This window comes from Triturus cristatus, chromosome 4_1 (genome assembly GCF_964204655.1).
Source record: "Triturus cristatus chromosome 4_1, aTriCri1.1, whole genome shotgun sequence".
Taxonomy (NCBI): Eukaryota; Metazoa; Chordata; class Amphibia; order Caudata; family Salamandridae; genus Triturus; species Triturus cristatus.
The window spans coordinates 314,021,666-314,044,645 of record NC_140585.1 but is presented as its reverse complement, the minus strand read 5'-3'; the positions used below and the strand labels follow the sequence as shown (position 1 = coordinate 314,044,645).

The 22,980-nt window shown below is 41.2% G+C and overlaps 1 protein-coding gene across 10 annotated transcripts in view; it reads left to right on the top strand.

Annotated features, from left to right (window-relative positions):
- The window catches only part of ERC1 (ELKS/RAB6-interacting/CAST family member 1), a 1,928,212-nt gene extending 1,905,783 nt beyond the window's left edge, over window positions 1-22,429 (top strand). For 8 of the 10 annotated variants that reach the window (XM_085652245.1, XM_085652246.1, XM_085652244.1 and 5 more), the window contains one exon: window positions 16,143-22,429. In XM_085652245.1, the coding sequence (XP_085508371.1) occupies window positions 16,143-16,280 (138 nt within the window). In that variant the 3' untranslated portion in view covers window positions 16,281-22,429. The remainder of the gene's footprint in view (window positions 1-16,142) is intronic. The other 2 variants (XM_085652250.1, XM_085652249.1) reach the window with 1 other exon arrangement.
- Window positions 22,430-22,980: the final 551 nt, after the last annotated feature.

The window sequence follows — 22,980 nt, the reverse complement described above, 5'->3', positions numbered from 1 at the left end:
TATATGGTAAAGGGAGTCTAATGCAGCTCACCTTTCCCACGGCCTTGGCAGTCAAGTCTTGGAGAAAGGCCACGGCACATATTGAATTGCAATGTGTCCTCACACTAGAATCTCCCCCTATGGGAAGCTGACGATTTGCCTCCTCTACAAGGAGCAGAGGGAGCAGATGGGATCTTCTAGGCATCTCAAAGTTAGGAGATGTCTGAGATACGAGAGGCTCGATCCCCTTTGAGACACTCTTGGTGGAATATGAATTGGCGGGTAGTCAATGCTTGCGGTTCGTCCAGGTTTGGCACCTCATCAGGGGATGTCTGGGCCAGGTTGAGGAACTCCCAGAGTTCTGGGTACTTTGCACCCTTCTACACAGGTACGCCATATCATCAGTATACGACACCCTGTTGGCGAACAGCACCCCAACACCTTAGTACCTCAGAGACCAGTGGGAGGGAGATCTAGGTAGGCTTGAGGATGAGTGGGGTAGGTGTGTTGTTACTCTGGGAAGGTGGCAATCGGAGCAAACTTTAGGCTGAGTCAACTCAAAATCCTGCATAGGGCATACTTTACAAAGACACATCTCTTTTCCATGAATATAAGCCCTTCTGGAAGGTGTTCGAGGGGCTCCTTCTATGAGGTTCATTAATTCACACAATATGGGAGTCTCCTAGACTGAGGTCCTTATGGGCAAGCGTGGCTAATAGGGAATCCAGCGTTAACACCACACTAGACCTCACACCGAAACTCATCATGTTAAGCATTTGGGGTAAGCAATCATTAGACAAATATATGCACCTTTTCTGTGAAGTGTTCTTAATGGTGGATAGGCTGGATGTGATCCAAAAATAAAACAGTGCAGAGGCACCGGGAGTAGAGCAATGGGAAAGGAACATGGATTGGTCTATGAGAGCGGAGGAACACATTTATAAGGCCCGGGGCTGTCTTGAAAAGATCTGAGGAACGTGGAGGGCCCGGAGCAAAGACATGGGCTGAGAGACCGTGGGGGCTAAGTTGCTGGGACACATCGGGAGGTCTACAGAGAGTATTTTTACCCTTGGACAGCAGGGTGGCCAGCTACTGATCTGTGCAGTGAGAAATCATTGTAAACCTTTGGCGGGTTTGTGCTTACTGGGTTGTCACATGATGCCTAATAGGGGTGGGGAGTGTTAGGCAGGGACCACTTTTGTGGAATGTTTGGTTTGTTTTAATTTACTTTTCAAAACTCAATAAAATATAAAATAAACAAAATAGAATAGGACGTAGGGTAGTGCGTTCAAGACCGGGTATAATGAGAGGAGAAAGTGAGTTGATCTGTTAAGGAGGTGTACTATGTAAGGATATGTAGTTGTTAGTAGCAGTTTGTGAGTCTACCCAGATGTAGAGTTAGAGTAGCGCAGGTGAATTGTGATACTACTGGTTCCTGTTAATATATAAATGTGGTCCACCCGGAAGCTGAATTGAATAAAGTCAAGGCACCGACTGGCATACCCTAGCAGTAGTCCATGATCGTGAAACTGGAGTACCAAAGTAGTGGCCCCAGTTAGAATGTCTTTGTGGCCTACGAATAGATGGAGTTAAGGAATGCCAGAGAAAAGGCTTGGATATCACAATAATGATCCCTCATAGTATAACTGTGATTTGGAGCACGTCCGTTGGAAGACTAGGAGACCCTAATGGCCGGATGAGTACATCTGTATGTTAAAGCAAGTTAGGTGGGTGACTTGGATAGTATAATGAGTAGTGGAGTTAGGGGCAAGTAGATGAAAAGTTTGGAATACCATATTAGTAGTTCCAGAGAGCATGTCTGTAAGGGTGCACAGAAATAATATCGATTTGGAAAAATCGAAGTCCATAATATCGAGGTGGAAATATCGAAGTGACAGAATATAGACTGCAAGAATATAGTGGACCATATTCATCACCTTAACAATATCATAATATATAATATAATATCGACTTTAATTTAAGAAATATTGTTTTTGTTAATATCAAAGTTAGTAATATCGTTTGTAAAAATATCGTCAATAATATGGATGTTTATATTAGTGTTATGTATTTTAGTATGTATTTTAAATGTATGTGTTCTATATTTTTGTTCAAGTATTGTATTTTTAAAAAAAATAGAAGTATTACATTTTTAGAAGTTCAGTTATTAATTTTTTTTATTTAAGTAAATTTTACGTTTTAGTTCCGTAGCGGGTTGTGGGTTTATAGGGTAATAGGGTGGGGAAGTAATTTAATTATAATAAATTTAATAATAATTTTTAGAAGTAATTAATTATTTGTTATGAAATTTTGCATTTTTATTCCGTAGCAAGTTGTGGGTTTATAGGGGAATAGGGTGGTAAGTAATTTAATTATAATTAACAATATTTATTAATTAATAATTAAGTATTTATAATGGTTCTCCTTCCCAAGGCAAGAGAGCAGCAGGTGAGCACAGCAGGGAAGCAATTCCTTTAGCGCAGCAGTCCAGCAGAGGGGCAGAACTTGTATTAGCACAACAGTCCTTCTTCCTGGCAGAGTATCCACAGACCCAGAAGTGTACTGAAGAGTTGGTGTCTGAGGTCCAGTATTTATACACAGTTGTGCCTTTGAAGTGGAGAGAAGATTCTAGAGGCAGGCCTTTGAATTGTGCAGATGCCCTACTTTCCTGGCCCTTACTCCAGACTAAATCCAGGGGGGTTATGCAGCCCTTTGTGTGGGGACAGGACATAGCCTATTCAAGTGTAAGTGGCGCTAGGCCCAGCTCCTCACTCCCATCCTGCCAGTGATGGCCCATCCAGTCACACCTAAGCGCCCCATTGTTTGTGGCCCAACTGTCACCCATACCCAGTCATGTGACCCAGAGACAGGTTGCAGGTACCAAATGACTAAGGTAAGAAAATGCCAACTTCTAAAAGAGGCCTTTTCAAAATTATAATTTAAAATCCGACTTCACCATAAGTTAGGATTTTTAAATTATGCATCCAGAGACATCAAACATAAATGGGTCACCTATTTCCATTATGGAATTTACACTTATAAAATGTAATAAGGTAATTTGAATGTTATCCTATGTGAGAGGTATGGCCTTGCAGTAGTGAAAAATTACTTTAGGAGTTTGTCACTACCAGGACAAGTAAAACTTAAAAGCACATATCCAAATCTTCAAATACACTGCCTACTGTTCTCTGGGATGTCCAGGGCCTACCCAGGAGTTGACTTATATGTATTAAAAAAAAGGTTTGGGCCTGGCAAAAGGTACATTTTGCCAGATTGAAATGGCAGTTTAAAACTGCACACATAGGCTGCAATGGCAGGCCTCAGACATGTTAACATGGATACTTAAGTGGGTGGCACCTTCAGAGCTGGAGGCTCATTAGAATCATTTAATTTACAGGCCTTGGGCATATGTAGTGCCACTTTATTAGGGACTTACAAATAACTTATATATGCCATAAGGGTATATACTAATTCTAATATTGTTTTAAGCAGAGAACACAAGCACTTTAGCACTGGTTAAGTGTGCAGAGTCCAATTCAGCAAAAAGTGTAAGGTGAAGGAAAAACGTTTCAGGGTGACCCTGCAGAGAGGGCCAGGTCCAAGAGTTATGTATAAGTTGATCATATTTAAAAAAAAAACAAAAAAAACAAATAATTTACAGTAAAACAATACGTGTCCTACATATTACAAACCTTAGTTCCGTAACAAGATAGCTGGTGGTGGAATAAAGAGAAAACAGATTTTTGGTTTGATACAAACTGTGTTTGAGCCACATCTAGAGCTTGTCTTCCAGCTTTGAAATACTAGCTTACTTCCGAATGCAAACCACTGCTGAGTGCAATAATAGTAGCACTCTGTACTAACAGTAAATTTACCTGGGCTATGTGCTAGCTGAGAGAGTCCATTGGCTACTGGGATTTCTCTTCACGTAATCTGAACTTCTTTCAAGAGGCATGTTTCATCAATGAGGGTTTATATTACTGATATATAAGCGTCCAATAACATAATAACCGCCCCTCTGAAGTCCTCACACATGACATGGAAACACTTTGCACATGGGGTTAAATAAAGAACACACCATACATGGTGTAGCATGCTACCCAGTTAGGAGAGGGCTTCAGCGCTCAAAATATGGGTAGTGAGAACTATATAAATGTCAAATTTCAATAAAATAAAACATAAAACGTAAGGCATCACTGCATATTAAATATGTTTTCAATATGAAACGAATCGGAAGATGCAGAGTTGTTAAATTTGCCAAGTAGTGGTTGGGAAACCTGCCACTGTCATTTTAGTTATATTGTTAAAATGCATTATACCACACGCAGGGCACTTAACAGGGGTTTTAGAAGAAGTGAAAAAGCAGAAGAATGCGCACTGGTAGGAGTGCTAAGTGACAGAAATCACAATATTTAATAAAATAACCAACATTGTTGGAGACTTTCAAACCTGAGAGATGGAGAGTGTGTTCATGCGTTTTTGTCTGTTTGTATGTAAAGCAAGCATCTGCAATGCAATAGGCCTCGCATTTACGCGAGTTTGAGCTATTGGCATTGTAAATGAAAATGCCTTTTATTTATGTTCTGGTTTTTAAAACATAAATAAAAGGCATTGTCATTTACAATACCAATAGCTTAAACTCTCACAAATGCGAGACCTATTGCATTCCAAATGCTTGAAGGCATCGCAGAGTTACCCCCTTTGGTCTCCCATGGCCACTGAAGACCTCCCCGTTTCCTACGAGTTAAATAAACAAGCCGGTGGTCACAACTGCGCATGAGAGACCCTCTTGCAGTAAGAGAAACTCATTAAAGAAAATAGTGCTTACAGACTAAAGAAGACGAGTAACAACCAAGTTAAAGGGCTAGTCCTCATGGGAGGTTACAAATGAAGACAAGGCTGTACTAAGGAGGGACTAACAACCCTAATAACAAATAGGAGGCCAGCATTTACAAAGGACAATGCCACAAGCTAATGACAGATATGGGCGGGACTTCAAGTACATATTCCAATACAGCATGGCATGCAGAGCAGCAGCACATGCGCTGCCCAGGCTCGACCTAAAAAATCCTAGTGAAATCTAACTCACACCTCACCAAACCCAACTGAAAGCACCTGTACCCAACTATTTACCAGAAAATGCATTTACTATGGGGGTGTAACTCCCCAAACACCGAAACGAATTAGGTTTAAACACAGATGGCATTTATTGTAGCAAGATATTTATGTTTAGTCGGAATTTGGCAGACTATATTGTTTGCAAATGCTGTCGTTGGTGTAGTCTATGTTTACACATGGAACTGCCCAGGAATGTTTCACCTGTGTGTAGGGGAAACGGTCACGAGTCACGACTTCAACCGATTACACCAAAGACCATAAGTTAGGCATGGCAAACCTTCACTCCTGACTGGATTAATCTATAATTAAATTTCTCTGAAAGCCTATTAGTGCTAGGAAAGGGCCTAGGATCAGAAGCCTTGCACCACAACAGTCAGCAGACTCCATCAGATAGTGAAGTATGACCTTGTATATCAGCTTCTGAAGTTTGAGTCTTACTGTTTCTTAATAGGGACTGGTTGACGGTCACACCATTCTCTGATCCTTGGCTAAAAGGCCACTCCATTGTATAATCCACCCCTTCCTATCTTACTTTCAAAGCCCTCGCCCGAGTAGCTCAACTACATTTCTGAATAGAGCTCATGGATGTAGCAGTAGCATAACTGGTCATAAGGTGTAGTAGTTTATTTACTGAGAAGGTATCCCATTCCTATCCCAGATTTGCTCTAACTTACAGGCGAATCACTGACAGAATATCGACGACCACAATTTCGTGGTCCCAAAATATCAAAACCTAAATATCAATGTCAAGAATATCGACATCCTATCTACATCATGGTAAGTACAAAAATATTGTTGTAAAAAATATTGTTGTAAAAAATATCGTTTTTAAAAAAAATGTTTAAAGAATAATATAAAATACAGAAAATAATACATATTTAAAAAAAGATAGTTAGAATTATTATAAAATGTTTACAATTTGAAATAATATATATATATATATAATGTAAAAAACATACATATATAAAATATAGTATATACATTTACTTATTATTTTTAAATAATTATAATAAATTATAAAATATTAGAAACATATTAAAAATTATAAATACATACATACATATATATATATATATATATATATATAACAACCACAAGTCCTGGAACAATCCGATAGGATCCAAAGAAAGCAGGTACGGACCACTTCGTGGAGATAGTTTTCTTTTTATTGATGGTGCAAATTAAAGTGCATAGTGCATTCTCAAGCAAGTGCTCAGCCTGACGCGTTTCGACTGCCCACGGCAGTCTTGATCACATGACGCGCAGGACCAATGTATAACCTTATATAAGCCGACCAATTACATCATTACTTCGACAATTGCCAACACAGTTTTCTACTAAACATAAACATGGGACTTCACTTTGAGCTATAACTCAATATGTTTGCCAACCTTTGTTAAATGCAGAAATGTTTTAAACTAGACCATCATCAGACATGTAGTTTTTTAACATTTTTTAACATCCAGTCCGAGCATAGTGCTCACGATGCGCAAAATATAATATTGTATTGTCTAATTTTGTCAATCAAATACATTTTGAATAAGAACATAGTGATCATTCGTTTTACGATTCACAAATGCAGTAGGAAAAGCGCATTTTTAGTTGGCATCTAACAATTTAACTCATTTGCCCATGTTTTAGATCTATATATACAGTACATCTTTAAATCATCTTTTTCTTTAAAGATTATATTTGGCATACGTAGCGATGATTTGTAAAAACAAGTGCAAAATAGTGTGATAATTGATATTAAAGTGCATAGCAAAGTAAACTTATAAATATATAAATATGATCAATGTATAATACATAGCAGCTTGTAATTGACGTTTCCAAATTCTTTTCATGTTTCAATATTCAAAATTGGAATGTTCATACAGTAGCACGCAACAGTTTCTCCAAAACCTTCTTATCGATGGCATCTGATAAAACTGAGGAAGTCAAAAAAATATTTTTACAAATTAGATTTTGGACACATATCTAAAGATATTTGGACTCTTGAAAAGTTAAATAAAGTGCATAGTTTACTGAACATCATTAAATGATCAAAGGTTAACAGACACAAACCACACCTAGTCTGCACAGCTTTAAATAGATGTCTAAAATTAATAAAATCTGGAAGCTTAAAACCAACACTAAAATCCAATAAAACCAAACAAAGTCTAGAACCTAGACAAAATTGGTAAAATTAAACATAAAACGTCAGTTAAAAAGCAACCAGGAACTCATCAACTCCTCAACATCCTTGAATTCAACAATTCATTATAAAAAATTATGCAGATCTTCATTATTATTAAGCCCATTTGGCATCTTAGTATCTAATAACATAATGAATTCAGACTCCACTTGTCTCAATCTTTTCTCCCTATTTCCGCCTCTGATGTTTTTCGTTATTGCACTAATGACATAATATCTAAGGTCATTGAGGTTGTTGTTATGTACCAATTTCAAATGTCTCGCTACAGGGTATGTAGGATCGGAATTCACCACAGCTCTAAGATGTTGAAGAATTCTGTTGAAAACTTGCAACTTCGTACTGCCCACATATAATAGATGGCAAGTGCATTCTAAAACATAGATTGCATACTCAGTTCTGCAAGATAGATATCCATTTATCGTAACTGGCTCAGGACTGAATGCTGTGACATATTCTGAGACATTTTTTCCGAACTTACAAGCGCGACAAGAATTACACTTGAAAAACCCATTTCTGGCCATTAACCAAGTATTGGAAGTTACTACCTCTGGACTATTCTTGACCAAAGCATCCCTCATTGAGGGTGCCCTTCTAAATGTCAATAAGGGAAGTTCCGGCAAAATTTGAGACATAGTGATATCCGTCTTAACTATTGGCCAGTTTTTATATAAGATTCTACGAATCTGTCTTTCTTGCCTGCAATAGTTAGTTATTAACCTGATGTTACTTATTGATTCCGGGATAGTGGAGTCCGTATCATTCATGCTGGGCCTTATCTGTTCTTGGGCCTTAGGAGCAATGTGTTGATAAGCAACCAGAGCTGTATTATTTGCCTTGTCTCGAGCTATGTGTAGGTCAGAGGCCTTATACCCTCTCCTTAGGAATCTCTCAAACGTCTCATTTTGACAAGTTTTCAAATCTTCCTCATGGCTGCAAATCCGTTTAGTTCTTAAAAATTCCCCATAGGGGATACTACGAATCAGATGCCGAGGATGAGAGCTTTTAGCGTGTAATACAGAGTTCCCGGCTGTTACCTTTCTGTGCATTCTAGTGTGTAATGTGTCTTCTTTAATAAAGATTTCAACATCCAAAAATTGTACTGCAATATTGCTTATATCTGAAGTAAACCTAAGATTCAATGTGTTTTTGTTTATTTCATCTATGAAGATGTTTGCTGACTCTCTGGTTCCTTTCCAAATTAGAAAAACATCATCAATAAATCTCCACCAATGGAGCACATGCTGTTCAAACATACTTTTATGGGTGGCCATCAGAACATGCTCCTCCCACCAGCCCACATGTAAACATGCGTAACTAGGGGAGAAGCATGCTCCCATGGCCACGCCGCGCAGCTGTTGAAATACTTCCTTATTAAAAAGAAAATAATTATTGGTTAAACAAGTGGCAATCATTTTTATAATCATTTTGTTATGCTCATACATATTTATACTCCTTTTGTCCAAATAATAGCGAACTGCATTCATACCATCACTATGGTTGATACTCGTGTATAACGAACAAATGTCCATCACTATTAAATGACAATCATTATCCCATTTTACATTTTTTAATTTAGCTAGAAAATGTCCAGTGTCCCTTATATATGACGGCAAACTTTCCACAAATTCATGTAAAAAATAGTCTATATATTTGGACATAGCTTCCAGTAAACTTTTTTGCGCAGATATAATGGGTCTGCCTGGAACTGGTGTTAAATTCTTATGTACTTTCGGGATGAAGTATAAATAGGGAGTCATTGGGTGGTCATTTTTCAAAAAATTATATTCATTTTTAGTTAATAAGCCCACTCGTTTCCACTGCAAAAGTTCTGCAAATATGTTGTCTTTTATTTGACGTAATTCTTGAAAGCTGGCTTTCTTATAACAGCTGGCATCATTCAAATGACGCCCTGCTTCCTCCATATATAGGGGTCTAGGCCATAAGACAATATTACCGCCCTTGTCCGCTTTGTTTATAATTACTTCCGTATGTTTTTGTAGCTTATGGATAAGTTTAAAATATTGTAGTTCAGAGCAGTTGTTGCGTCTTTTCTGTTTTAGAACATTGCAATTTAATTTCTTAAGATCTTCGATTATACAGTCACTAAAAACATCAATTGCGTCTCTAGGCATCATGGGGATAAATGTGGACGGAGGCTTGAATGGACTAATCGCTGGAATATTGCATATGATACCTGCTTCATTAAGATCTTCTTGTGTAGAATTCCCCGTGGGGTTGTTATCATGTGTTAGCGATTGTACTGCCAACAATGTATCTACATCTGAAGCTTGCAGGTTCATATGTAATCCTTGCGGTGCTTTAATTTGTGCTGCAATATTTACTGCGCTTTTGAGATGGAAATGTTTTTTCAATTTTAACTTGCGAATAAATTTAAAAACATCCACTCTTGTTTGTGTGTATTTAAAGCAATTAGTTGGACAGAAAGACAAGCCTAAGGATAACAGTTGTTGTTCAGCAATTGATAGAGTTATCTCTGATAGATTAATTACAGTATTGTCCACAGTTTCGCCATTTACCTCATTTATTTTCGATTGTTGTAATTCTTCTTGCCTCTTCCTCTGTAGCTTCCTTTTCCGCCTCTGTTTCCTCCGTTGGTTCTTTCTATTTCCTGACCCGTTGTTTGGTTGCGTGGTCTCAGAGTTTATATATATATATACACATATACCAGTAAAATAAAAAATATATATAATAAATTAAAACATTGAAATATTTTTATTCTTTTACAATTACATTTTACACTACATTAACAGCAACAGTAGGGAAAATATTGGATAGCGGAGGGGATAAATTTACTATTCCCACTCCAGGGAGTGCAACAGTAGGGAAAGTGTTGGATAGCAGAGGGGAATAATTTACTATTCCTACTCCAGGGTGTGCAACAGTAGGGAAAGTGTTGGATAGCGGAGGGGAATAATTTACTATTCCCACTCCAGGGAGTGCAACAATAGGGAAAGTGTTGGATAGCAGAGGGGAATAAGTTACTATTCCCACACCAGAGAGTGCAACAGTAGGGAAAATGTTGGATAGCGGAGGGGTAAAAATTACTATTCCCACTCCAGTGAGTGCAACATTAGGGAAAGTGTTGGATAGCGGAAGAGTAACAATTCATATTCCCACTCCTGCGAGTGCAACAGTAGGAAAAGTGTTGCATAGCGGAGGGGATAAAATTACTAATTAATAATAAATTATTTATCACAGTTAATATAAAATCATAAAGACTTAATTATTAATTAATAAAAATGATTAATTAATTAAAATTAAATTACTTCCCACCCTGTTCACCTATAAACCCACAACCTGTTCCTAAAAAAAAAACAATTAAATATTTACCAATTGATTATTAATAATTAAACAAATAACTAATGAATATATTATTTAACACAATTGACGATATGGACCTGCAACATCATCTTGAACCCAGAAGCCCAGAGTGACTCAAAGGGCTAGTCTGCTGGCCTCCTGATCTGAGCCTCAGAGACATAAAAGGCTCCCCAACCAGCTTCTGGACCCAGCTGGAGTGAGTTCCTGACCCCCAAGTGGTGCCCTCAGGTCCTGGACCCTGGGTGTGGCTCAGCGATCTTACATCATCAGTAGCCCTTTTATAAGGACACAGGGGATTGGGTTCAGCCAAATCAGTACAAAAGTTTTTCCCCTGGACTTGTTAAAATCCAAACTTTCGCTATGTGGATACTTAATATCAACCTAAGAACAACTGATATGCCTTTGATGTAAAATGTTTTTAATGATGTATCTGGTCCAATGGATGATTAACTATATTAACAAATTTCAGTATTATTTAATGTGTATGTTATTAAATATTGATGAGATTCTAAATATTGTGGTTGGAGCATAATTAGTTATTTTTTTACATCAAAGTTATATCTGTTGTTCTTAGATTTGTAATTAAGCATCCACCCAGCGAAGGTTTGGATTATATTAGAAGTCCATGGGAAAAATGTTTGCATTGGTTTAGCAAGCTTAAATCAAGCTTTTGAGCTCTTCGCGAATGAGCCCATTCGCACCGAGACCGCACCGCTCACACCGAAAATCATTGCAGAGCGCCACTAGCCGGTCTTTTCACACTGCATCATTGACCGCTCACATGGGACCACGAACGCAAAGCTCCAGCCTGCCCGTGACACTCAGCCTGCTCTTCGCACCACGCTGACAGCCTCCCACGATGCTCTACTTGCTCCTTGCGGCCCTCTCCCTCACGAATGGGACTCTTGGCACAAAACTTGAGACGGTAAAACTTCAGCAGGACTAATCTGGGACTGTATCTGACCTGCGCTCAATCGCAGTAAGTCTGAACTTTAGACATCGAACCTGCCCAGCGCAACGAGATAGCCGCAGTTGTTGCTTTGTGCTTTTAGGTGCTATTTTACCCTTTGTTCTTTAGAAATTCATATCCCCGATTTACTGATTGTATTTTGGTTGTTTTGTTCTTCCTTTATTGAAATGAAATGAAATGAAAAAAATATTTAATAAAGCGCACTGCGGCCAAGCGGCTTCCTGGCGCTGAGGGCCTGATCAGAGCTCACAGAGAACACCCCGGGAGACTAGGAAGGGAAAGCCTGAGAGAAAAGAAAGGTTTTGAGGGCCTTACAGAAGTGAGTGTAAATAGGAATAGAGCGAATGGAAAGTGGAAGACTGTTCCAGAGCTGAGGGGCCAGGACTGAAAACCGGGTACCCCCCGTTCTGGATTTACGGAAGCGGGGGATGTGCAAAAGAGACAGGGAAGAAGAGCGAAGAGTGCGGCTGGGGGCGTGAGAAGAGATAAGAGAGGTGATGAAGAGGGGAGCAGAGCGGGAATGAGCCCGGAAGGCTAAACAAGCCAGTTTAAAAAAAGATCTAAAACGAACAGGAAGCCAGTGGAGGGACTTGAGTGCAGGTGTAATATGAGAGGATTTAGGCAGAGAAAGGATGAGGCGGGCCGCTTGGCCTGAAGTTGGCGGGATTCGAAGGCGGGTATGCCCACATACAGGCCATTCCCATAGTCAAGGCGAGAGGTGACAAGGGCCATGACTATGGTTTTAAGTGCGTCGGTGGAAAAAAACCGCGAAATCTTCCGGATAAGACGGAGGGACAAGAAGCAGGAAGACACAACGGAACTAATCTGACTGTGCATAGATAAGTCATGGCTGACTTTAATGCCAAGGGTGCGTACAGAGGGGACGGGCAAACGAGGGGGACCAAAAGAAAGGGGCCAATGTGCAGGAGACCAAGGGTTGGAGGGGCCACCAGTGAGGACAAGTTCCGTCTTGTCCGGGTTAAGCTTCAAGTGGTTAGCACTCATCCACTCAGAAATAAAAACTAAAGCGGAACTGAACTTAGGGAGAGAATCAGGGGAAGAAGTCAGGTCAAAGACGAGCTGGAGGTCATCTGCGTAATTGTACACAGAGACCCCCAGCTCAAGAAGGGAGGTGATAAGGGGATGGATATAAAGATTGAAAAGAAGAGGGGAAAGGGAAGAACCTTGGGGGACACCACAGGTGACCGGGCGGGAAGGGGCAGAAAAGCCAGAGAGATGAACCGCCTGGGACCTCTCCCGAAGAAAGGACGCGAGCCAGGAAAAGGCAGCGCCCCGAATGCCAGCTGAGTTGACACGGTCGAGAAGGATGGAATGGTCGACCGTGTCAAACGCAGCGGACAAATCGAGAAGGACCAGGGCTTGAGGGAGGTTAGAGTCGGCTTTCCCCTTGAGTTCATCCAAGACCGCGAGGACCACCGCCTCCGTGGAGTGGCCCGGGCGGAAGCCCGCCTGATGGGATGCCAAGAGGCCATTCTCCTCGACATAAGTGGAGAGGCAGGAGGTGACATGGGCTTCGAGGATCTTAGCAAGGTAGGGAAGAAGAGAGATAGATCGAAAGTTAGTTATTTATTACATTTGGCTCTATTTTTCTAATTTGATGTTGGATCTTTTTGTGTTGGTGTTTTCACTGTTTTACTGTTTGACGTGTTGCACAGATACTTTACACGTTGCCGCTAAGTTAAGCCTGACTGCTCTGTGCAAAGCTACCAGGGAGTTGAGCATAGGTTAATTTTAGGTTTGCTTGTGTCTTACCCTGCCAAGGATTGTGGTTGCTGCTTGACCATGGCTCACACACCAGTCAACTAGTAACCCAGTTTTCTACAATAACTGTTAACATGAATATTGTAAATATAGATTTAAGTGGTTGCCGTTCAAGTGCCCAGTGCCAGCCTGCCAAGAGTAATTTTCTTGGGTGGCGTTGTCTGACCAGAGGACAGCACATTTATTGACCAGCCCATGCTTTGTCACTTGGAAACATGTGGTGGTGGGCTAACATTGACCAGGAAGGGTTGTGCCTTCTGCCTGCTGAACATGATTCCTAGGCAGTCATGATCACGAGAAATTTAAAATGCCTTTTCTCCTTCCCACGGCCTCCAGCATTACAACCTCCAAGCCTGTTAAATGTGATGGAAAGCGTTTCTTTCTTGTGGCGCCATGTTTGTTATCCTACACATTGCACTATTTCTATCCACTGAGGTTTTTCTTTCCACAAGCAAAGTCATCTGAAAGTAATCATTAATTTGTAGTATTATGTTTTTAATCAGTCACAAGTAACGTTTTCTTTTTGTGGTCCATTAATCTCATAATGTTAATTTTGGTTATTAATCGTAATACGCCTATTATACAGTGTGCTGTGTATTTCTCGTCCTTATTGTTGTGAAAATTGGTCTTCTCAGCTTAAGTGTTCTGTCTTTGCATCTCGACCTCGCATAATTTAAGATTGGGGAACCTACCTATTAAAGAATCTCGTTTAGCTCTGCTCTCCCTTATTTAACATACATATGTATTTGAATTCTAAAGGCTTTACTATGGTTACTTTTTCCTTTGCTATCATTTTTGTTCTGTTTATTTTACTAATAGGCTTGTGCTTTCCGCCAGGCGTGTAAATAGTTCCTCTATTTTTAGTTTGCCTGTGCCATTCATCAAACTCATTTTATACCAACTCTCTCATTTATAAATGTTGAACTCCCTTTTCTTACTCCGAGACCCTTTTTGTCTAAGCTGTCTTGTTCCTTGAGTTGTCCACTTGTGCACCGCGAAATCTACAGACATGCTCGTTACAGGTTGATGGCCAGAAGAACTTTGCACTGTTACTTTTGCAAAAGTGATCGCTTGTAGATGTGTAGAAATCATCTGGTATTGACTGCAGATGAAGGATTGCTTTCAGGTTTGATAAGACGCTGGCACTTAGAAATTTGGAATAGCAGCGTGTTTTCTCATTATGGCTTTGCTGTTTGTAGACCGTTTGTTTTTCAATAATGTGTACCAGAGAACATGGCACACTACTTTCTGGCCGCTGTAATGGCAGAGTAATTGTGGGGCAGAATGGCTACCAGATATTATATTTATGTCTGGTGTACTTTAAAATGTGTTGTCATATATTAGACTACAGTGCCAGAAAGAACGCTTTGTTAAATAAAATAATGACATTATAATTAACTCGCTTTTGTGGTCTATCCACCAAATGGGAAAAGTAGGTTTGTTAAACTGTTGGTTAGGGGTTAATTCCCTGACTAATGACTAAAGGAGCTGTGGTTCTGGATTACAGTTTGCAGGGTTTAATGCGGCTTACTCTTCACCTGAGATGAGGCTTCACAGTCCGATTATATCCAAGATTTTGACCAATTTGCATTTGTGATGCTTAGTTTCAAAGCTTTGAAACTTGCATTACACACTTATGAATGTCACAAGGTCTTAGGCCAACTAGACGATGAGGAATGGACTGGGGCCATACAGGGCCTGAGGGAGGTAGCGATACGCACAGATTCCGACTTCTCCAACTAAAGATCCTACACCAGGTATATTATCCTAGGACAGTGCTGCACTGGCTGGGGCGAGCTGAGAATGGTCTGTGCCAGAGAGGATGCGGGCAGGGGGGGTCTTTCTTCCATCTGTTATGGGACTGCCCGGTGACACAAACATACTGGCTTGAAATAGGTCAAATCCTGGCCACGGTGGTGGGAGCTGAGGTCCAAGTCGAACCCAAATGGCTGCTGTTGTTGATATCAGGGGATGAGGCCTTGCCTAGACACATGACTCTGGTTGACATTAGCCCTGGTAATTGCCAAACTCAACATTGCAAAAACCTGGGAAATAGCCCCCCATGCTCCCCCCCCCACCTCACCCACCTGAGTGTCTGGATGGAAATCATACTTGGACTGGTGTCAACAGGCGGAACACACAATATATTTAAGTAGAGGGTGCCCAAGGAAATGGGAGACAATTTGGGGGTTCTGGCGAGCTTACTGAGGTCTGTAAGGGGGAGGAGTGGGACTTCAATGTTGAATGTTAGCTCATGATGTAGATGCTGTGTTTCCTGCTGCAATGATCAAAAAGAAACTAATGGTATGATTCGTAAATCCCTATTGAACTGTGTACCTGACATAATGTTTGCTGAGCACATTGCAATAAAAAGTTTTTTTTTTTTTTTAAAGAATGTCACAAGGCAATCGACAAGCAAATGATACATTATGAAGATGCCAATATATTCCCACACTGGGATTGTGATCTGTCATCAGGATAATATGTTGTCAGTCCTGGGCTTTCATTAACTCAATATACAAGTTCTAGATGTGTTATGGTTCACCACAGCTGAACCAGGGAAACCCAGCTCTGGAAACATGGTATCCCGGTGACAGGGGTTTTCCAGGACTAATAACTACTCGTAATTTTTTTATAAGTTTACTCTCCCCCTATTCTTATCTTTCACAATGAGTGTTAGTTTGTCATTTTCTTTTTCCACATTCTTCTATTTCATGTTTTCCATCGCTAACCATTCCCTCTCTTCTTGCCTTGTAGCTGAATGATGAACTAGAGAGGTGTGAGCGGGAGAGTGCTGATCTGCAGGAGTTTGCTAACACCATCTTGCAGCAAATATCGGATCATTGTCCTGACATTCTGGAGCAAGTGGTCAACGCCTTGGAGGAGTCTTCTTGACCTTACAGTACTACTGAGAAAGAGCATCGTACCTGCTAGCGTTGTCCATGAAGCCTTTGGAGAGTGCGATATACGTGAAAGGGTGTTAAATCAAGAACACAGAACCAAAACACACTGAAACGTTTGGTCTACCTTTTATCAAAGCACAGCTCCAGCTCCAATTACCATCCCTTAAGTGCTTCCAGCTTGTGGCTGTGTCCTTAAAACTTCAACTTCAAAACTGCCTTTCTAGTGTTAAAGTACATTATGAGTTACATTGACCTATTCCCAGGTTGTGATGCAAATTGCCAGAAACCTATAGTTCATCAGATACGTTGATTATTTTTTAGAGTCCATGTATTCTCAAAAGCATGATGTTAAACTTTTGATGATAAATGCTTTATATCCCCTTTGCTTGGAACAGGCTCTGGCACCAAGGAAGCTGGTGCTCTGTGATCAGTAGTGCATTCCTTTTAAAGCGAGCTGGCTCGGTTTCATTTAAGAGACCATGGCACAGATGTAAAAAGTGGCACTGAACTTGTTCACACACACTTCTCTGGAAGCGGCCTAGACACTACTCTTTGTCACTGTTGCCTTGACTGTTCACTGACGCAGTACAGCCTCAGACACACAAGTCTGCTGTAGGTCATGAAAAAGGATGGGGTATTATTTGCTAAAGGTTCCCCATCGTTAAATATACTAAGATGTCATTTATCTGAATAGAATGAGCATTGAGAGTAGGTAAGCACTATTATTGTCCATATTATGAAAACCCAACATGCTTGCTACAGAGATCTAACTTTCTGCTTGAGAACCACTGAATTCTGATACAATACATGTACAGCAACATTACCCAGTTTGTGTACGTCACGGAGTACCAAGAGACAGCACCTGGAATTGGCTATGAGACTGGAATGATTCCATCACTGCACATACAAACCGAATCATTTGAATGTGACCTGTTGCATGTTGGGCTGAATACCGTTGTTCTCAGTTCTGCTCAGATCTCAAGCATTATTCCGGAGCTCCTACCATAGCGCAGGGGTTGCTCGGCCAGTGGCCGTCTCGTAGAATGTAGAGGTAAAGAGAGACTTTTATTGGTTTTGCATGACCATGCTGACATAATGGCCCAGATTTTTAGCGTTTTTGATCTACTGGTATCCCTGCAATGAGTTCCTTCTTCTTTCTGATCAAATAAGGGAACGGGCTACCCTCGATTCTGCTTTGTGGCTTGCATTTTCTTCTACAGTTTAAAGTAAAAGCCAAGAAAAGTAGAAAGACACCGTCCTGGTACAGATTAAACATTGCTTCGCCTAATGCTGTAATTGCAAGAGGAAACACAAATCCTGTGAGCCTTAAACCGTTACTGTACCTCGGTTCTCCCATATTTATGTAGTTCTTTACTCTTTTAACTCATGCCACTCGCCTTCAGTGATCTGCTGCTCTAATGACATTCGTTTCAGAGCTGCGTGCTCTATTCCAGCTGTGAATCTAGCGCTGCCTGTTGATGGGAATCTGCTCCAAGCGCAAAGATGACTTTGTCAAGCATTGGTAGAAGAGATAATGATGCGAGGAGTTATTCCGTTTTTCTGGGGAGGTGTATGGTGATTAGTGGCTGCCTTTCCAGTCAGTGTGCAGTCTAATGGGGTTAAAGGCAATTCACCAGAAGCTTTTTGCATCAGAGCGACAGAAGAAAGCACGGACAGTGAAGGGTGCACTTTGGAACCTGGAGGTGTGAAGAGTAGGAGTCTTTCCAAGAGCTGCAGAGAGGGCACTTGGAGGAATCTGAGCCTAGAGTCATACTGTTTGAATCGGATCGCGCCTGCAGGTGAAGCCCTATTGGATAGAACCAAACGCCAAGACAGAAGGTTGAAGGATGACACCTGGGAGGTAGAGTGAAACTCCCACAGAAACATGTCCTGGTAACTTGGGGTTGTCTTTGTTGCCAGGTGCCATTCAGTTTTTAAAAAATCAAGATCTCATTGAAATGTCTCCCAGCTGGAAGGGGCCATTAGTGAAGGCATTTCCCTTGGACATTAACTTGTCTCTTGTTGAAGTAAAGGGTGCTGCGGCTTGGCAGCCGTGCATGGCTGTCCTGATGCGGTATTCCTGGGGGAGCAAGAGTCCTTGGTCTTTCCAGGAAGACGCGTAATGGGGTGACTGTACCAATCTCAGTACCATGACTCACGAAGCGAAGGCAGCCTCAGCCCTTGTCTGCACGCTTTCATAGGGGCCTGGCTTGCCCAACCCGCCCTTGTGTTCATTCTTTCTAATTCCTCCCACTGTTGAGGCTGCTCGTTAACCCGTCGGTCGTGCAGTGACCCTCTCCCACCACTTCTCTTTCAGCATCTCATGATTGTCTGCGGCCAGCTTTCCTCACCAGCTGTAAGCCAATCTCCCTCCGCGGAGAATGCCAGGAATTCACAGCGCCAGTGATGACTGCTGCTCCGGACTCCTGTCCTCAGATGGATTGGAATAGCTGCTGCAAGGACTGGGCCAGGGGGCCACTTGGGGCCTCATGAAACGCCACTGCTGGCAGTCAGCCCCTCTGTCACCTTGTTTGCTACCCTGGCAGTGAAGGAATGACCCTTTCCGCAGGGAGCAGCTGAATAGCCCTGTCTCTGAGAGCCCGCCTTAATGGCATCCAGAAACCGCCGCCCATTTTCATTTCAGGACCCTGCTGACAGCCTAAAGTGGTTACTTCATGGCCCTCTCCTGCCGTGAGACGTCCCTCCTCACACAGAGTAGAGACCCGGAGTAATATTTACCCCACCCATGGACACCCTCGTGAAGCTATGGAGCAATGGAACTTGAATCCCCAGACATGATCCATATTTAAGCTCCTATCACTAATGGGAAGGTTTTCGATAGATCAGAAGAATCTCTCAGAGGGAACCTGCATTCAAAGTAAGACAGGCTGCTGCCTACAAGTGCGCACCCCTAACGCGAGCCATCTGGTTAAATGATTAGGGAATAAGATCGCTTTTAGTGTCTTTTGGGATATTGATCTCCCATTGTCAGTACTTGGCTAGAATGAGCATGTTTCGGTAATCCAAACCCTGGCAGGACACAGGAGCCTCATTCCTGCTTCCTGGGCTTTGCACGGTAGGTTTATAGAGCTCAGCGAAGGGTCAGTGGTCACCAAACACAAAGGGCGCGTCTGTTCGAATATTAACCATGGCCAGGTCCAGACATCGGTCTTGGACTGCAGCAACTGTAAGCGTGTCAGGTGTGACTTTTCGTTGTGAAATGTTTGCCTGCGTCAGTAATACATGTGAGGGCATCTTGAGTCTATGTGGCAAAGCCTGGGGTAGAACTGAACAGGCTCACCACTTCAAACTAGATTTTCCACCTCTCTCAAAAAGTGCTTGTCTCTAATGCAGCATAAAGTCCTCCTTCCAGTGCAGTCATTGTGACTAGTGGCATCGGTAAATGCACATGTCTTTGCTTTGGTTGGAAATTGTCCTGAAGTCCTTTTTGGAATCAAGCACTGCATATAATGAACTACTATTGTAAAATGAGATTACTGTGCTGCCTTTTACCACTAACATCATAAAATATAGCTTATAATGCAGATTTGATGATATGGCACAGGCCAGTTAACAAAATTATTCGGTTCTGCAATGCCTAATTCAACCTTTTAACTTCCCCTGCCGTCCTCAAACTTTTATTGTACCCAGCACTATTGCTGGATACAGCGTGGCAGACATTCAGTTACTGTCATTCACTTATTTTTTTTAATCAATTGCATTGCTGGAATCTGTCTGACTGTTCTTGGGTGATGAGGTGATCATGTCACAAGCAGTGAGTGGGTCATGTCTAGCGCCAAGAGTGCTTCGTTTGTCCATCAAAGAGCAGCAGGTACATCCCGAGTGTGGCTGCATGGCGTTTGCCTTGTCACACAAAGTAGAAGACAGATGTACAACTTTGACAGGCAGCACATGTAGTGTTTGAGACAGTGTGGCAGACAGGCACTCAGGCCCAGCTGATTTGAGCTATGTCAGAGCTTGTGGAGAACTGTGACTGCCACAGGTGGTTTCTACTCTACTTCTTCGGCACATAGCGCTTTGCTGTTTTGTAGTGTTAGATATTAGTTCCTTGCCAAAACATGAATTTACCACCCGAGACTATACCAATCAAGGCAAAGTGTCAAAGAATGTATCCGCTCTGCATAAGTGCTGTGTGTGCATGCACTGCACCTTGGTCCTTATGGACCCTACATCTGCCAAGCTCCCAGGAATACAGAAAGTAAAGAATTGGTGGTAGGCTAAGTTTTGTTTTTTAACATTTAGGTACAAAAGAATGGCAGTCCAAAAATAGCAAAGTGTTCTAATAATAACAGTTGCCACTATGGACTTCCTAGTGTGGTTAAAAAATAGAACCTGCAAAATATCCTTTGATTTAAAGGAACATAAAGTGTAACTCAAAAGAGGAATGGCTGCAAAAATACACTACAGAGAATCTTTTTGAGCAAAATGGCTGATTGCTGCTGACTATTTTTAAATGGAAAAAAACTTTTTAGTGTCAAAAAAACTTAACACAACAACAGACTCTTTTCTGGTGTGTTTGACGAGTACTGTAAACCAGTCATTGGTATTCTCCTGGCTTTTTCAGGGGGGTTCTGTTTTCTTTACTTCCTTTTCCATTCTGTTTCATGCTTGTCAATATTGTCTGTGTGGTCTTAAGACTGGGGCAGTTACCAAGGATATGTGTTTGTGTCTGTTATTACATAAATAAATAAAAACTACAGAGATAGAATTGAAAGGCTGCAGAAAAAATAACATACAAAAAGGAATTCAAGCTATGAAGCAGCAAAGGTCCTATCTTCCGGCTCCTCCCCAGGTTCCTCTACACAGAGGCTCTGTTGACAAGAGCTTTTCCTCCAGCTAGTTCCCATAGCAAACAGTCTTTGTAAATGTAAACCCTTGCTTGAAATTGGTCCAGGATACTAGTTCATACCTGCCTTTTGGAAAAGGTTACTAATCTTAAAAAGTATATAAATATTATTTAGAGACTATAGAATAGATTAAAGTTTACAAAGCACTACTTTATGATGTACCCTGATGAGGATGACTCAGAGTCCTCTTATGTTAATCTAGTGTTGCCTCCTGTCTAAGTTTTACCTTGCCCCATGATTTCTGAATATTACAGTCGATTCATGTCGTAAGAACATGGTTGACTACAGTTAAGTGTTCTTACCAGCAGAATGTTCCAATAGCAGTGCTTTCGAAGAATCGACAGCAGCCTGTTGTAATGGCAGGAGTTCTTTTAAATGGAATTTTTCCAGGAATGTCCCAGAACTCCCTCAGTTGGCCGTCCTTGTAACATTTGTGTTGCGTGCCATGAGGAACCTAACCTTCTCCCTTGCTCTGTTATTATTGCCTTTGGCTTCTCTAGTGAAATAAATGCGGCTTCAGTGCGTCAAGCAAAGTCCTTTCTGGACAGAGGCCTTCTAGCGGACGCACTTCGACATAGGAAATAAACATTTGATTGTGTAGTAATATTTCTGGCCTCGTGCCCACCTTGAAGTGCTGTTTCCCTCCTATATACCCCTTAACTTGGCCTCAGACCTGCCTTGGTTATTCAGTGATGACATGACTCCCTAAGTTTTCATTCCAGGTTATATATCATTGTACAAGGTACTGGACTCTCCCGACCTGACAAGACTGCTTTTTGTTTCCCAATAATCGTCGAGACCCAACTAGTGCACAACCAGTTTCAAAGAGAATCCCACAAATACTCTAAAGGCTGATGGTGGAGCTCGTGGCGATGACGTCGGCACCTTGACAGCCTATAAGCGCTGGGTTCCCCATCGCAGCAAGAACCTGCACAGAAAGGTATCCGTTTCATGACAGTCTAGGCTCGGCTCGTGGTAGCTTAGAGATGATTGCACTTTACTCGGGGAGGAGGTCGTCTTCAGTTACAGTCGGGCGCATAGTTTGAGTTCCTCTCGAAAACCCCAGGAGCAGAAGGAAAGGTTTGTGTCTCCAATCAGAGCTAACATGCTGCCTTCACTTGTATGTATTTTATTGCTGGAATCGTGTTACTGAAAGGATAAAGGAAATTGTGTTATATTCAACCTTTTTGCCTTGATAATAGAAACACTTTGTTCGTTTTTTTTATTCACAAACTAAAAATCATCAAGAGATTATAAAATTATTTAAAACACTGATGTGTGTGTTGTCTCTTTTGCTTAGCATTAATACTTATGACGTGAAACATTTATTGGGCATTAAGGTTGGATTCTACCCAGACGAGTTTTTCCTCAATAGATGTTTTTTGATGTTGACTGTTGGTTGGTGTTTTAAGAAGTACTTTTTATCTTATTTTTCTGCCCCTTATCACAAACTCCCTTGCATTGAAAACCTTTGATACCCATCCACTCAGTTCATGACTAAGAACTTCATATAGCAGTGGAATACATTTGTTTTATTTATTTTTCGACTGTAGACGTTGCACTGAAGTTTAAGGAAATGTCATGGCTACGGGAATGTCTTTAATACAGGGCATATCCCTGCAGTGAATAAAAGAAAGGGCTGACCGTTCTGTCAGGAACCCTATACAAATGTGGGATCAGCAGATTGGCGCTGGAGCGAAGAGTTGCTCGTTCTTGAATTCTCAGTGTTGTAATCGCAGCTTGTTGCCTCTGTGAGTACTATTTTCTCTGTAGGTTCGGTCTCTGAAATATTACAGCCAAATGTGGATGCCCCAGGATACTTTT